Here is a 16,254-nt window from a genome sequence, read left to right as displayed (position 1 = left end):
TGTACTTCCAGCACTTAGCACAATGCCTGGCACACAGTAAGCAATTAATAAATGCTTATCGACTTGATTTGCTCCATGTGAATTTCCTGCCAAGTCATAGAAAAATCCAGACGGAGACCCAAAGAAAATCTCTCCATGTGTCCATCAAACACATAGGAGGCACCAAATGGAGGGGCAATTTCCCTGTCTCCCCTTTCTCTCCCCTACCCCATTAGCCTGGTAAGTAGTAAAAGTATATGAAGGGGGAAAAGGCTCTCCTTAATCATTAAAGCTCTTGGGATTATAGCTCTAGAACTAGAAGGGATACTAGAGGTTATCTAGTTTAAACTTTTGATTTTATAGATGAGGAACTAAGGATCAGAGGGGGCCTTCTGTCTTTAATGATGATTTATATGCCCTGTAGTGGGATCTCTGGGCCAAGGGGTATTAACAATTTACTGGTTCTTTAAAAGATAGGATTTTTCTGAGTAGCTAAGAGGAAAAACATAAGATCATAGACTTGGAACTAGAGAGACCCTTTGAGGCCCTGGACCAAGATGGTAGCTTTGGGAATAGATGGAAAGGATTGGATTGAAGAGATGTTGTAATGGCAGAAATGGCAAGATTTGGCAACTGATTGACTCTGTGGAGTGAGGGAGAGTTAGTACAACGTAACACCAAGATTACAAACCTAAGAGACTGGAAAGATTGGTAGTGCCTTGGACAGAAATAGATAAATTTAGGGGAGGGGGAGAAGGTTTGGGGGAAAAGAAAATGAGTTCCGTTTTGGACATGATGATTTTGAGATGTCACTTGGACGTCCAATTTGAAATGTCCAATAGGCCACTAGTGATTCAGGCCTGAATCTCGGGGGCAAAAAGAGCTGGAGATACATCTTGGGGAAATTCACATTCACGTACCATGATATGGATAATGTGTCAGCAAAGGAGATTGAGGAGACATTACATAGATAGGGAGAGAAACTGGATAGAGTAGTAACATGAAAGCCTAGAGGAAAGAGAGTGTTCTGGAGAGGGTAGCCAAGTGTCAAATTTAACAGAGGTTGAGAAGGACGAAGAGTGAATAAAAGACCACCAGATTTGGCAATTAAAAGACCACTGGCTAATGTGGAAATATGTTTTGCATGACTTCATACGTATAGTGGGTATTATATTTCCTGCCTTCCCAGTGGATGAGAGAGTGTGGAGGAAGGGAGAGAATTTGGGATCGAAAATAAAAATTTTAATGTAGAAAAATTAATAAAAACCATTAGGAACTTTGGGGAAAGCAGTTTTGGTTAAACGATGAGGTTAGAAGTCAAATGACAAAGGGTTGAGGAATGAGAAAAGAGAAAGAGGAGGCAGTGACTGATCCCAAGGAATCTTGGCTTTGGCAAGCTACTAAAAGCTTGTTGTATCTTTCTGGAAGCAAAATGAACATCGTTGAACCTGTAAATGCACAAGACCACTGAAGCAAGGGCCCCTCCCTACACACTCCTCTTCAAAGAAAGCAACCACAAATGGCTTAATTGGTTGCGGATGTCTTGGCTCCCTGAACTTGAAAGTCGAATTGTGAAGGGCTGGCTTATTTGATGAAACCACACTTGTATGTGCTAGGCAACACAAACCAGATCTCCCTTGTTAAAGACCAAGGTACCTTATAATTAACAAATGGACTCTCCTGGAGGAAATAAGACCCAGGCCTCATCATTAACCAAGAAAAAAACCAAGCCAAGTCCCAGTCTCTTTTGAAGTTTGCAACAAAATCTTCATGTCTGTCAGACCCCGAAAGAATGAGATAGAAAGTAGGCGGCACAATACCTGGGTTTCTGGGAACAGGAAGTATGGACACAGAGCCCTCTTGCTACCATGTGACCTGGCTCAGTCAAACCCAGGAAGGGTACCTTCTCTTAGAATTTTAACAAAAAAAGGATCTTCACTCAGCACCTTCCATTTCCACCCTCCTGAAACTTATTTTTAAAAAAGTTATTATTTAACAGGTAGAAAAACTGCCTCAAACTTGGAAGGCATCTTCTGTATTAATTCATTATTTTCAGTCTCTAATATGATCTACCTAAAGCAAGTAATGATTTACAATCTTGTACTTAATTCCATTATTTAATGTTTTTTCTAGAGGGTTGCAACATTTTGTTCTCTATTTGTGAGGCAGGTAAGAAAAGTTTCTTTTTTTTTGTACACCATCCTTTCACTTTTTAAATGAAGCTGCTAAAGTTCTCATTGCTTTGGACCGATTTATCCTCCAACTTTGGTGAGTCTTCTCTTTAGGTCAACAATGTTGCTTATTTCCATCATATAATAGAATTGCTAATAGAAGACATAGGTTGACATTTTAGTGTTGCTATCTGAAAATCTGAAATCAGTCAACAATCAATAAACATTTATTAAGCACTTACTACGTACTAGGCATTAGAGACACATGATGAAAAAAAGACAGTCCCTGTCCTTAAGGAGTTTATAATCTAATGTTTCTAAGTGATTACAAATGTAAATTATGAGCATATAATTATGAGTTATAAATTTTAAGTGATGAGGTGTTTTTTTTTTGCCAGCACTCATTCTATGGCAGCTTCTCAAAATCATTTTTAAAAGAATTTTAAAATATGAACTTAATCATCAACCCATTCAAACATATGAAACTATAAACTTGTTTTGTAGTTTGTTTTAAAAACACATGGATGTGAAATCTGACAAATTAGTAACTGTGTTGTGTTTGTTGCCCAGTTTGTATTCCGTTCTGAACTTTTTTCTCTTGTATTTTTACGTTTTTTTTTCATTTTTCCCCATTTATCACTTCCCACTAACTTAACCTCTACACAGACTCCTCCCCCTTTGTAACAAATAAGTATAATGAACAAATCAATACATTTGTTATGTCTGAAAAAATGTCTCACTCCTCATTCAACATGGTTTTTTATTGGTCCTTTAAAGTCATAATTGGTCATTGCATTATGAATTAAAAACTCAGATCCAAGTTCTTTTCCTTTACTTACATTAACGGGGTCATCTGTGAAAATTGTTCTCTTGATTCCACTTATTTCTTTCTGAATTCAAATTTTTCATATTTCTTTCTTTCATTATAATATTCCACTACATCCATCTACCGTAATATATTCAGTCATTTCTCAGTTGATGGACATGCACTTTCTTTGTAGTTGTTTACTATCACATGTTGCGGTAAATCTTTTTGGTATGGATGGATCCTTCCCCATCTTTGTTCTTTGATGCTGAAAATCAGTTTTCATGGTAAGACTTTTTAGAGTTTTGCTCTTTTGTTTTTATACCAATTATTTCTACCTTTCATTCATAATCTTCCTGTGCAGCAAAGAAAAATATTGGAGCAAAATCAGACAGAGCTACCCTGTGTCTGGTGTCTTGTCTCATTTCCCATTTGTGGCACTGCAGCTCTTGGCTGAAAAGTGGGAGGAATGTTCCAGTTACTTCTCTGTAAAGCAGATTGGTCAGATCCCAATTCTGCTGCCTTTTCGTGTGGTTTTTGATATTGCTTATAATAGTGCAGTCCTGTCTCCTGTTTTCTTGCTTCATTCTGCATCAATTCAACTAAATCCTACCCGTTTAAATTAATAAATTCATATATGGACCAGCATTTGTTCAGATATTGCCCTACTGGACGTTCATTCTTTCCAGTTTTTTGTTGCTATGGAAATCATTGCCAAGAATATCTGGGGGGGAAGGGTGCATCATTCGATCTATCTTTGACCTCCTTGGGGTATATGCTCAGTTATATATTTAGAATAAGAGGTATTTTCAGCTTAGTGACTTCTCTCATGTAATTCTAAATTGTTTTCTAATTTATAGTTACACACACAGTATATTTAGAATATCTGACTTCCTGTACCTCTTCACTGGGTTGTTGTTCAATGGTGTCCGACTCTGTGACCCCATTTGGGGCATTCTTGGCAAAGATACTGGAGTGGTTTGCCATTTCCTTCTCTAGCTCATTTTTACAGAGGAGAAAACTGAGGCAAACAGGGTTAGGTGACTCACCCAGGTTCATATAGCAAGTGGCTGAAGCTGGATTTGAATTCATGAACAGGAGCCTTCCTGATTCCAAACCCAGTGCTCTACCCTCTGAGACACCTAGCAGCCCTACTGCCTATTTAACAATTGTTGGAGTGGAAATGTTTAATATGATTGTACATGTACAGCCTGTTTGCATGCCATCTTGGGGAAGGGGGAAAATTTAGAACTCAATCTTCTAAAAGTGAATGTTGAAAACTAAAAACAAATTTAAAATAAAATAAAATGACCTGGAGAAGGAAATGCCCCCCCCCCCAAATACCCTAAACTCAACCAGCTGTTAATTTCCCAGTTAAAATCTCATCTTCTACAGGAAGCCTTCCTTCCCCAACTCCTCTCATAGTATCCCCCCTCCTCTCTTTACTTTCTAATCATCCTGTTTAAAGTTTGTACAAATTTGCTCGTTTTGGGTTCTTTTAGTTATCTTTGGTGCTAAGCACAGTGCTGGGCACATGGTAAGTGCTGAATAAATGTTTAAGGACTACCAGATGAGAACTACTGAAGATGTTAAAGTCTTCCCTGTGATATGCTAAATATGTGACCCTACCCTAGTCACTTAATCCTTCTGGGTCCCCAGCAACTCTTTAAGGCTGTAAAATTGCAGAATAGTTAGGGATCTACTTTGGTGGAAGGCATTTCCTCAATGAGAGTTGCCTATGCCATTCAAATGAGAGGTCCCACTAAAATAATGCCAACCTCCAAAACCTTTCCCACTCTGTGGGCGAGAAGGGCAAGAAAGATGATATTGGATGAAAATATTTAGATATCAGAAGTCAAAGCAGTCCAAGTTTTCATTGCTGTCCTTTTAATGATCCACATCAAGTTTACTATGCCCTAATCCTTTCAAAGTGAGTTGGTTCACAGCCCTGGTCTTCACAGCAATGCCCACTAATGGCATGTTACCTGAAAATCTGAGAAAGCATGGCATTATGATTTTTCTTTCTAAGAATGGAATTTGAATCCTTTGGGAGTGTTCCAAAAATGGCATGCATGAAATTCTTGGGTGTCTGCATTGGGAAGCACATCATAGCAAGAATATTTTTTTCAAGAGACGTTGGCAGGTGGTTCTAAATTCTGAGCCATGGAATGAATGACTCCATGTCAGTAATGGAAAATGCGAGCACACCTGCTGAGCAGCCTGATTTAACCTCAGGTATCTGCCTGCTTTACCAACCATTAACAACCATGAAGTGTTACCTGAAAGCTGTAAAGCACTTGATACATGTGAAAAGGTTTTTAATGGCCTAACTGCATTTGGTACTCTTCATGTGACATCCCACACCAAAGGAAGAGGCATGACTCAACAACAGTTTGGGGAAAAACCATCTCAGAATTTTAGTGGACTGACATGACTCAACTACAGCCCAGCAGCCCCCAAAATGTGACCTTCAGCAGTGCTAAAAGCGTCTACAATAGGAGAGGGGATTGTATTCTCACCCGGCCACACGTCAAATCTAAAGTATTCTCATTTTAGGAGGGATGTCAACGAGGTGGTGGAGTTGGAAAGAAACCACTGCACTGATGTTTGAGGCCTCATTTGGCTACTTTTATTATTTATGTATGAATTTGGGCAAAGGTCAAAGAACACCTTTGATTCGTAGTTTGGAAAATGGCATTTGGATGGTGAATTTTCAAAAGTGAAAAAGATTCTCATATAGAAAGTGACAGAATTGCACTAACTCATCTCGAAAAGGTCCTATGATCCAAATTAAGAGTTATGTCCGGAAAAGGGCTACCAGGCTGGTGAGTAAGCACAGCATCTCAGAATTGGGAGGGACTGCTAGAGACTTTAATAGCCATCTATTAAACCACACCCTAATGGAATCCTGCTATAACACATACAAAAGCGAATGTCCAACATGTCTAAAGAGCTCCAATAAGGGACAACCCAGTACCCCACCAATCAAGCCATTCCACTTTTGGACAGTTTTAATTGTTAGGAAATTTTTTTTGACATCAAGTCTAAATTTGCTTTTGTGACATCCACTAATGGCTCCTGGCTGTGCCCTTCAGAGCCAAAAAATAATGATAATAATAAAAAAGATTACTTAGCCCCTCTTCTACTCAATAGCCCTTCAAATACTTAAAGAAAGATATTATGTCCCACCCCTTAATATTCTTTCTTCTAGGTTAGAAATCAAGTATTTATTTAAGCATCTCTTATATGTCAGGCCCTGGGCTAAGCCATGGGAATATAAAAAAAAAGTGAGACAATCCTTGCCCTCAAGGATCCTACTGGAAGAATACACAACACCCTGCACAGGTGTGAACACCAGAGATGCGTGTGAGAGGGCACTGTTGTTTGTCCTTCACTCTTGAAGAGGACCACGATGTCAGGAAGATGATGTTATGATAAGCAAATTGGATTTATGTGAGGGAAGGCTGGGCAAAGTTACCAGCCTCACTTTCTTCTCCAGAGCCTTCAGAGTCCAGTGATAAGATATAGATCAGGACGACTGGATGTACTGGATGCTGGGGAGGACACTAACAATTCAGAGAAGGAAGAAAGACCTCTTGAAGGAGACAGTATTAGCACTGAGCCTTGAGTCCTCTGAAAAGCCTGTGGGGCCAGGTAACATGATACAGGTAATACATTAATTATTCTGTGCCTCAGTTTCCTTATCAGTAAAATGAAGGTATTGGGCCTGGTGACCTCTAAGGTCCCTGTCAGCTCCAAATCTATGGCTCTATTCATTGTTAGTCTCCCTAAGAATTAATCCAATAGTGCTAAAAATTGTCACTGTCACTGGGAGATGCAGAGAGCTATTGGGAGAGTGATTTGGGTCATCCTGAAGAAAATCTCATGACAACACATAGTAAGACAGTTGAATCAGGAGTGGTCTAATCCCTGGTACTGCAGAGGCTGAAGGTGGTGATTAAGCTTGGGAGTTAGTTCTGAGCTACAGCTGGCCTAAAGCCAGTCAGGGGTCCTCATTAAGTCCAGCTCCAGTAAGGTGAGTCCCAGGAAATGGCAGCCTTACCAAGTTGCCTAAGGAAGGGCAAACTGGCCCAGGTTGGAAACCAGAAGTCAAAGTTCCCATGCTGATCTGCAATGAAGACCGGTCATCAGTGCCCCCACACACTTCCAGCCTTGGTAAGGTAGGAAGACCAAATCTCCATCAACAAATAAATAAAGAGAAAACAAAACTAGCTAAAATTTAACTTCACCTTAAATGTTGGCTGTAACAAAGGGGCAGAGAAGAAAGAACCGACTTCTATTTCCATTCTAAGGGTCCAAGATGGGGGGCTCTGAGGAGAGTATCAGAAATAGGGTAAGGATTTTAAACCAAAAATTCAAAGTAGAAAGATACAGAGTGACCAACTAGATTATCTTTCCTAAGAAGGCAGTGAAAGTGCAATAGTTTAAAAAAAGAACAAATATACTCTACTTGCAACACACTGGTAGACCCAATTCAAATGGGCCACAAGCTCTTTCCTCCCACCCAGTGATCTCTGATGCAAGTTTCTTTAATTATTTGTGGAATGTCGTTAAATAAAAACACACAAACACTAAACAAACAACAACTGAAACTTTAATAAGCAGAACCAAAATTTGCCATTTCAGAAACAATTTTAAGGGGAAAGTATTTTCCCTATAAAAATAAAATTAAACTTGTCAAAATTATAAATAGTATAACTTTAAAAAAAAAACCATTTTTTACTTTTACAATTTAAATGCTTCCCTGCATTACCACCACCTCATTTCAACCTCTTTCCTGTACCATCACACACTGAATATCGATAACGCTACAGCAAAGCTTAGATCATTTAATATAGCAACTGGTACAAAATAAACTCAAAACATTTCTTTGGCTAGACCTGACCTTTTAAAAAACTTCTTTTGCTAAACATTTAAAAGCTGCTGCAGTAACCAGTGTTGCAGGGGAATGGGGGATGGAGGACACAACAAAATCAGTCTTTGTAGACCTGCAAATTTCAATACAGTAAGTTTTCCAAATCATAACTTGTAGTGCATTTAAGACAACCACTGAGGTTTCTGGATCATATAAAATGCGGATGCCTATTTTACAAACAATCTACTTCAAGTAAAAAAAAAAAAAAGATAATTCACAGATACCCATCAGCTACCACTGTTAGATCCTAAGAGCATTCAAATAAGAAAAGTCAAAGCTTCACAAAATATAAACTTCTCATTGAACTGGGACAGGTTAGTCAAAAGTCGGGTGGTGGTTGCTAAGAGAATACTCAAACCCAGGCTGTGGTCTGAATGATAAAAAGAAAATACCAGCATTCCCTGAATGTTACAGTAAAGTGTCTGTTGATAATGTCACTTAAAACCTCATACATGCACTACACAGTTTCATGCAAACTTAACAGACAAGGTGTGGCAAACATATTTTATATCATTCTACATTAAAAAAAAACCTCTTAACAGTTTCAGAAGATACGATTGTCTCAGTCACTTGTGTAGTACTGCATACCCCACAATGATTGTTCAAGTCAGCCAGAAAATCTGGAAATCAGAAGAGGAAGCAACGACAAGGCACAGTTTGCAGATTCAGAGGCACAGGACTGAACCACCTTGGAGTTTCGCAAAGAAGCCATTAGGTGTCACTAAAGTGTTAACAATTCCTTGGGAATTTATAATAAATGTCTAGAGTAAAAAATGGGCAGCATGGGCCCTCTTGAACTTGAGTAAATTTTATTTTCTTTTTTCATGTTTCCACTGGAATAAACCATTTATGCTAGGACTACTCAAGAGTGAGGAGTTACTTGAACCTGATTTGAGGAAGGCTTCTATTGCACAACCATCTATCTCTTTGGTTGGTTGGAACAAGCATCTGTTGTTTAAATAAATGTCTCTGTAAGAATACCAGTTACATTAGCAGTCAAATACAAACCCTTCCCCCTCCTTTTCCCTCACATGCTCTGATTGTGCCAGGGCCAAGCAGTTTTGGGTGGGGAGGGGAGAACCCAGGAACATAACACATCTTGGTTCAGTACTGGAATATCACAGACTCCAAAGAAGACAGGAAAAGAAAGGATGGAAGGAGGAGGAAAAGGAGAGAGGGAGAAGAGAAATGACTGGATGCTCCAGAAGGCTTTGAGTACTTTAGTCTTATAAACCTAGAAAAGAAGAATCAGATACAGATTCTGACCTATTTCTTTTCGTGAGAAAACAGGTGAAATAACTCATTTCCTCTAGTCTTTTCTGTTAAGGACAAAGAGAAACCTTCCTAGGAAACAACCTCATGTAACAGAAGCCACACCATGGCAAGATGGTTTCTAAAATGCTAAGGGGATGTCATTGGGCATCACCAAAGTGTTCACAGTTCTTTGGGAACTGGTCTATGCCTCTCTTGGTTTTAGGTCTGTTTCCTTATAGATAGCACAACAAACAGACCTACCAATCCACACCTAATGGATTCATACAGGTAAGTAGCTCATCCCAAGTTACCTGAGGGTACTGCTCAGCTCAGACAAAGACCCAGGTTTATAAGGTACAGTGGCTAACCCTCCATTCTCATGGCAACCTCAGGAGAGACCTGGCTTTTTCTTTGCACCCTTGCATTAGCTGCTCTCCCAAATCTTCCCTCCCCCCAAAAGTCAAGTCATCCCATATATAGAACACCTTATACCTTAAAACTATATTGTTTTAAAAGTGAGTTACAAGCAAATTCCACTTCCTTCTTATCCATCATAACCAAACTATCCACAATTCCATTACTGGCCACCAAAGGATCCCTATCCCTACTCATGCCTTCTTTCTAACTTACTCTTTTCTTTCTTTAGGTTTACTCCATTAAAAATCCTTCAGAAATTTCTCAAAAATTCCTAGCTTCCTTATGCCTTCCATTATACATGGCTGTTTTCATGTAAAATTATATACTGTTTTAACAACAGGAAAAACAATTATAGTTTGATGCTTAAAACTTAAAATCAGATTGGATTTTTCTTTCAGCCTTTAAAAAAATAACCAATCCGTAGATTCTTGGGCTAAAAGCCATAAAATCATTAAAAAAAAAAAAAGGTAGAGGGGAAAACCACACCCTTATCCTTCATATTTCAAAGAATCTTAGAGTTCTACCACAGATTCACAGCCTACCCAGAGGTGATACCACCCATCAACAGAGAATTCTGGGGTGGTATGACAAGCTTGCAGATCCCTTAGGCAGATGTCAGGTGCTGAATGGGACCAAATTTAAAAACTGGGGAGGGTACCCTGTAGTCACACAACTGTAAACCAGCTCACTTAATAAACAGTACACCTGCCGCCACCTTGTCGATTGTACTGAGCATGCTCCGTCCAAGTTTGTTGGTTTTTTAATTTTTGTTTTGTTTTTGCTTTTTTAAGTAGCCTGCACTATTCCTGAGTGGTCCGGGGCTGCTGTTTAATCCAGCTTCCATGTTTCTTCGAGGGCTTTTTCAAGTTTGTGCCTGTAAGTTGCATAGCGCCGTTTAAGGTTCTGGAGCTGTTCATCTTCTTCCTTGTCCAAGATCCGCAAGAAGTTCTGTAGCTCAGGAAGACTGAAGGCTTCCCACTGCAGGGGGAAAAAAACGCACACGTACACACACACACATACACACGTACACACAGACAGACACACACACGTACACAGACACGTACACGTACACACACACACACAGATTCAGTGAATAATGCAGCATATGGTACTTCAGTGAGTTAGCATTTTGTATTTTTTTTAGTATTCCAGTCCTTTCTGTCATGTCCAACTCTTTGTGACCCCCATGTGGGGTTTTCTTGGCAAAGATACTGGAGTTGTTTGTCATTTCCCTCTCCAACGCATTTTATAGATGAGGAAACTAAGCAAACAGGGTGAAGTGACCTGCTCAGAGTCATACAATTAGGAAGTGTCTGAGGCTGGATTTGAACTCAGGAAAAGGAATCTTTCTGACTTCAGGCCTGGCACATCTAGCTGCCCAAGTCAGCATTTACTGGCTACCTATTGTGCGTACTTTAAGGCTCTAGGGCAGTTGCTTTTTTTGGGGGGGGTGTCTTTTTTATCTTCCAGCACCCAATACAATCCTCATTGCAAAATAGGTAGATGAAAGGGAAAGAAAATGGACCTGAGAATTCAATGGTGCAGACAACCCCCAAGATGTGGTCGACAGGTCTCCAGAGCTTAGAGAGTCTCAGAAGGTTAGTAAGACCAAGTGCCAAAAAACACTACAGCCTCAACTAGATCAAAATATAACCGGAAAACATTTAACAAAGTAAACAAAATTTTATTTTTGTTTACTATATCATTATTTATATGTATTTTTACTTTTTTATTATTTACTTATATTTATAAATAGTATAATATTTATAGTGGTGTGAATATAAATTCTGTATTTCTAATGTATGAAATATATTATTATGCTGTGAAAATAATATATAAACATAAATATTATAATAATATTTATACACACGTATTTTACTTATATCAAATTTATTGTGCTTATGTGTTTATACATATTCTAATATATATGAATTCTATATTTGATATATAAACATATTATTCTATTATAAATGATATGAACAAATATGAACATATATTTATAAAATTCTTATAATCTATTTTATTTATAAATATAATAAATATCTATATTATTATTTACATAAATGAGTAAATTATGAGATATATTATAAATTTAATACATGATTATAAATATTAAAATTTGGTATTGATTTTAATTTATTATAACAGAATAAAACTTTATTTATTAGTAAAACCAAGAAAATGTTACATTTTGAGACTTTAAAAAAATGCCAGATTTGGAGTCAGAGGACTTGGGTTTGTGGATTACTATCCATTATTTATTACTATCATTTGAACCTAACTTTGTGACTAGAAATTGCTTCAACCCAGAATGTCACCCTGACCTCATTAACTCTCCAGGAATGCAGACGACAAAGAATTGTGGGCAGCAGCAGGTTCTGGATCCACCCAAACCTACACCCAAGCATTGTAGGTTAGATCCACTTAAGCTCGCATTTTGGGTTCCCCATGTGTTTTGGCTTTGCCCACATTTTACCAAATTTACTGATAATCTGTCTCAATACTCCTTGTTCTCACATAGCTCTCTGGGTAACACTGCTTAAATGAGTAGGTGTGCGGGTACCCTTGTTTAAATCTTATGTGATTTACATACCATGAGAGGGAACCATACCGCCCCTCCTTTCTGGCTCGCTCTCTTCCACCAAAAGACCTGATAAATTTCTTTCTAAAATTATTACAGATTTTGGGGTTCATTCTCATGACTACAAGATTTAAATCTCAACTGTGCTATTTAATCTCGCTGGCACTCAGTGTCCTTATCTGTAAAATAAGTGCTGTAATTAGATTCCCTTCCAGGTTGAAAGTTCAGATCCTAAGAGCCAGGGGTGGGGTGGAGTAAATAAGTACAGGCTTCCCAGAGCTGAGATTTACTCTGGGCTTTTTAGGAAACTGAGGCTGGGCACTGACAAATGGGAGGGGATTCCAGGTACAAGGAACCTATGTAGGGAATAGGAGGAATGACAGTTTACACTATGTTACTTTCACCTTATTAAAAATGCTAAAAAAAAAAATAAATAAACAGGGGATTTTAATGCATATTATGCTTAATAAATGTGGAAGGAAAAAATGAACAAATAAGCCAATATTACACATCTGCCAAACTCTCAGTTGATTTTGAAATTATTAAGAAGCAAGAGAACCCTCATATACTGTATATTTAAGAGTAGCAGTGTGGCATTGTGAAGTGGGGGTTAGTCTGAGGGTCAGAAAATGGGGGTTCAAGTCCTGTCTCTGACACACCCTGGCTGTGTGACCCTGGCCAAGTCATTTCTCAGTACCCCAGGTCTGTACAATTATAAATGGGAGAATCAGTACCTAATATCAACCTCACAGAATGAGTATCCTTCCTGGAAGCTCCCTAGCCTGTCAGAAAACAAACAAAGCAGTTGGGGACAGAATTGTTCACTTAAAAAATACTTTATGATATTTAAACATTTCCTAAAGTCTAACAACGTGTGAGGTGACATTCCAAAAACCAACTAAAGTTGGATCCCTCCTCAGAAGTTTATAAATGAAGTTAACCAGATGGGATCATTTAACAGAACATGACCAATTTTAAAATTCTATAGAGGGAATGCAAGTGTTTGGAGTTTGAGCTTTCAGGGGAAATGCTAATATATGGTCAAAATGCCCTTTTAAGAATCCAAATGAGAATTCCAAAACAGTACTTTTCCGAACAATGGCAATTTGTTTTCAGAAAGCCTGAGAAGCTGCAGAAGTAAAAAGCAACATGAATAATTTATAAAAGCAGATTTTCCTTCTTGGTAGCTCCAAACTGCTGGATAGATTATCTCATATGAATTTCATTCATCTTCGTCATCCATCCCAAAAGTCATATATCATCAACTTCCGGTTTATAGATGGGAGACTAACCAAGGTTAAGGGATGGCCAGATTTCTTAACTATGAGGCTAACAATCAGTCCAAGGGTCATTTGTAAGGAAAGCTTTTCTCCTTAGACTGCACTGCCCTAAAGACATTTTATCTTGAGGGAGGGAACTACCAATTACATAAGTGCAAGAATGATGACTTAAATCATTCTAGGCAATATGGGTACAACAGAAAGGACACTGGCTGGGTCAGAGTTCAAACCCTGCTCCTCTGAGCCTGAATTTCCTCCTTTAAATCTGAGGGTTGAACGAGGGGGCCTCAAAGTTCCTTTCCAAGTTCTAAATCTGTTATCCCATGAAATTATTAAAAATGTGTTTAATTCAGAGTCTTGCTAGCCAAGAAGCAGGAAACTCCTTTTTTTTCCACTTACAATGAATTAGTAAAGAAACTTTATGTTAGGAATGAACACATGGCAAGTGTCAACTTTCAAAATTAAGCTTATGGTAAAAGTGTAAAAGTGTGAGAAATCTTTGGAGACCAACTACAAAATTCTAGTCCCCAAAATCCTTTTTTTTTTTGGCGAGAGGTAGGGGGAGGAAATTGGGGTTACTTGCCCAGTGACATATAGCTATTAAGAGTTGTGTCTGAAGCTGGATTTGAACTCAGGTCCTCTTGATTCCAGGGCCAGTGCTTTATTCACTGTGCCACCAAATCCATTTTTGAAACGGTGATTCCATTAACAAACACTAACATTTCAATATATGAGCAGGAAACATGGGCATATAAGAAAGTGTGAACTTCTGTTTTTAAAAATATGTATGTAAAAACATTAAGTTTAATGAGAAAGCAACAAAATTACCGTGTCCCCTCTTTTGCACTCAAAAGGCCATTTAAAAATATTGTTTCTTCCCACCCCACCTCAAATATTAGTCCAAAAAAAAAAAGGGTACACAAAACGTTAACAGCAGATTGACACTGGACTTGTCCTTGCCTCCTCATCCCACTTCCTCCACTTGGGTACAAAGGTCAACTACCACCACGATAAACAGGGATGGTGTACCCTAAAACCATAATAAGGAACACCACTTACCTCTCCGGTTTCACGTTCACGAAGAACAAAGCTCAGAGTTTCTGTCCTTGGCCCTGCTACCAAACGCAGATAAAGGGGGTGTTCTCGGTCTGAGAGCTTGCACGCGTAAACTATACAGGAAAACAAGAGAGCCATTTTATAGAGTGCTTATTTATCCATTAAACTATCTTGCCTCCCAAATGCCAAAGAAATTTATCCACTAGACGCTATCTCATCTTACAACTGGCCAGTACTAAAACGAATGAATTGACATCACAGGCAGGTAACAAGTCAGATAAAAACAGATAATGCAAACCACAATTAGGGCTGTTCCCATTATTTTCAGGAAAAAAAAATCAATTAAGTCACATGCTAAAGATTTTTAAAAAGACTGTGACAAGAACAAGTGGTCCTGTGTATGAAAAAAATCAAGCAAATCTTTTAAGGTCAATAGCTTTCATTTAAAAGCACATATGAACTATATGTACATATAGTACTGTTGCCTGTTAATAATTTTTCTAACCAAACATTATTAACAGGCAATGGTGCTATTTTAACGGGGTAACTAACATTGTTAGGTTGAATGTCAAAGAGTTCCGACTATGAGGGGAAAATTGAGCTGGCAGGATGAAAGTGCTTCTTGTGATCTCCTGACACACTTGACCACTCCTCCCTAGCACATGAAGGACCAACAAACAGCAGGCGTGGAGTTCCTGCAACAGACAGACTTTTCTAAGTGGGCAACAGTAAGGTGGAAGCCAATTTCCTACAGTTGTTTCAAGCTCTACCCAGGAAATCTAGAGGAAAAAAAAATTAGAGAGACAAGCTGCTCTGATAAGAGAGAAGAAAGATTGAAAGGGACGTGGGTGTGATATTTTCTGCTCCAGAGGATGGATGCCTTTGGGTCCTGCCAAAATATGACTTGGGCACAGGAGACCAGTGCTTCAGACCTCATGGAATTGCCAGGTAGAGAGACTTATAGTAGAGCATTTCTAATCAAAAAGCTCTCAAAGGTCACTTCCTAGCAAGAGTCAATGGCTAACAGAGAAGAGATGATGAAATATGCTTCTGTCATCTTTGTGAAAAGTTGGGAGTCTACAAACACATGATGCTGCATATACTCTCCAAGTGGGCACTAGGGTGGGTGGTTTTGCCCCATGCTACAAGGGAGAGGGTTAGGCAGCCAGGTGGATCAGTGGATAGAGCATTAGGCCTGGATCCAGACAATTCAAATCAGGTCTAAGACACTAGCTGTGTGACTCTGTTTTCATCTACGTACCCCCAGTGCCTAGTATGGTACCTGGCACACTCTAGGTACTTGATATTTGCTTAGTGATCAATGAAAAAAGTAGCATGAGATCAGGATGGCCAAGTCAGGGTCAGAAATGTTAACAGGCAATGGGAACCACTGAAGGCTCCCTAGGTATAGGAATGATGATGATAAAAAGGTCCAGGAATAGGAAAGAGAACAATTTAAACCTCAGCGTACCTTGGTCTTCCTTGTGACAACGCTTATAAAGTGCAAACTTGGTTGGGCTTTCAGACACTAGAAATTTCTTGAGCAAGGCCTCAATAACTTCCCGGACAGTGTTGGTGCTGCTGATGTGAAGTGTATTCATGCAACCACTATTATTGGAGGCTTGCTTTTCTGGGTTCCAAGAAGTCAATGCATTGATAGGTCTGCACAATTCCATCTGAACTTTGATGAAGCCAGTGTAAATCCCGTTGGAATTCTGTAGCAGGTACACAAACAACATGGTTCTAGTCAAGCCCTGGGCTTTGAAGGCATTAAA

General features: G+C 38.8%; 1 protein-coding gene across 2 annotated transcripts in view; it reads right to left on the bottom strand.

The window, feature by feature from the left end:
* Positions 1-7,548: 7,548 nt before the first annotated feature.
* Positions 7,549-16,254, bottom strand: part of RASSF3 (Ras association domain family member 3) — a 96,918-nt gene continuing 88,212 nt past the window's right edge. For both annotated transcript variants that reach the window (XM_072655269.1, XM_072655270.1), the window contains exons 3-5: positions 15,951-16,194; positions 14,483-14,592; positions 7,549-10,540 (exon numbers count right to left, since the gene is read on the bottom strand). In XM_072655269.1, the coding sequence (XP_072511370.1) occupies positions 10,391-10,540; positions 14,483-14,592; positions 15,951-16,194 (504 nt within the window). In that variant the 3' untranslated portion in view covers positions 7,549-10,390. The remainder of the gene's footprint in view (positions 10,541-14,482; positions 14,593-15,950; positions 16,195-16,254) is intronic.

The sequence above is a fragment of the Notamacropus eugenii genome, chromosome 3, assembly GCF_028372415.1.
Source record: "Notamacropus eugenii isolate mMacEug1 chromosome 3, mMacEug1.pri_v2, whole genome shotgun sequence".
Lineage (NCBI taxonomy): Eukaryota > Metazoa > Chordata > Mammalia > Diprotodontia > Macropodidae > Notamacropus > Notamacropus eugenii.
Note: the sequence above shows the minus strand (reverse complement) of the source record. Positions and strands in the feature narration are given on the sequence as shown.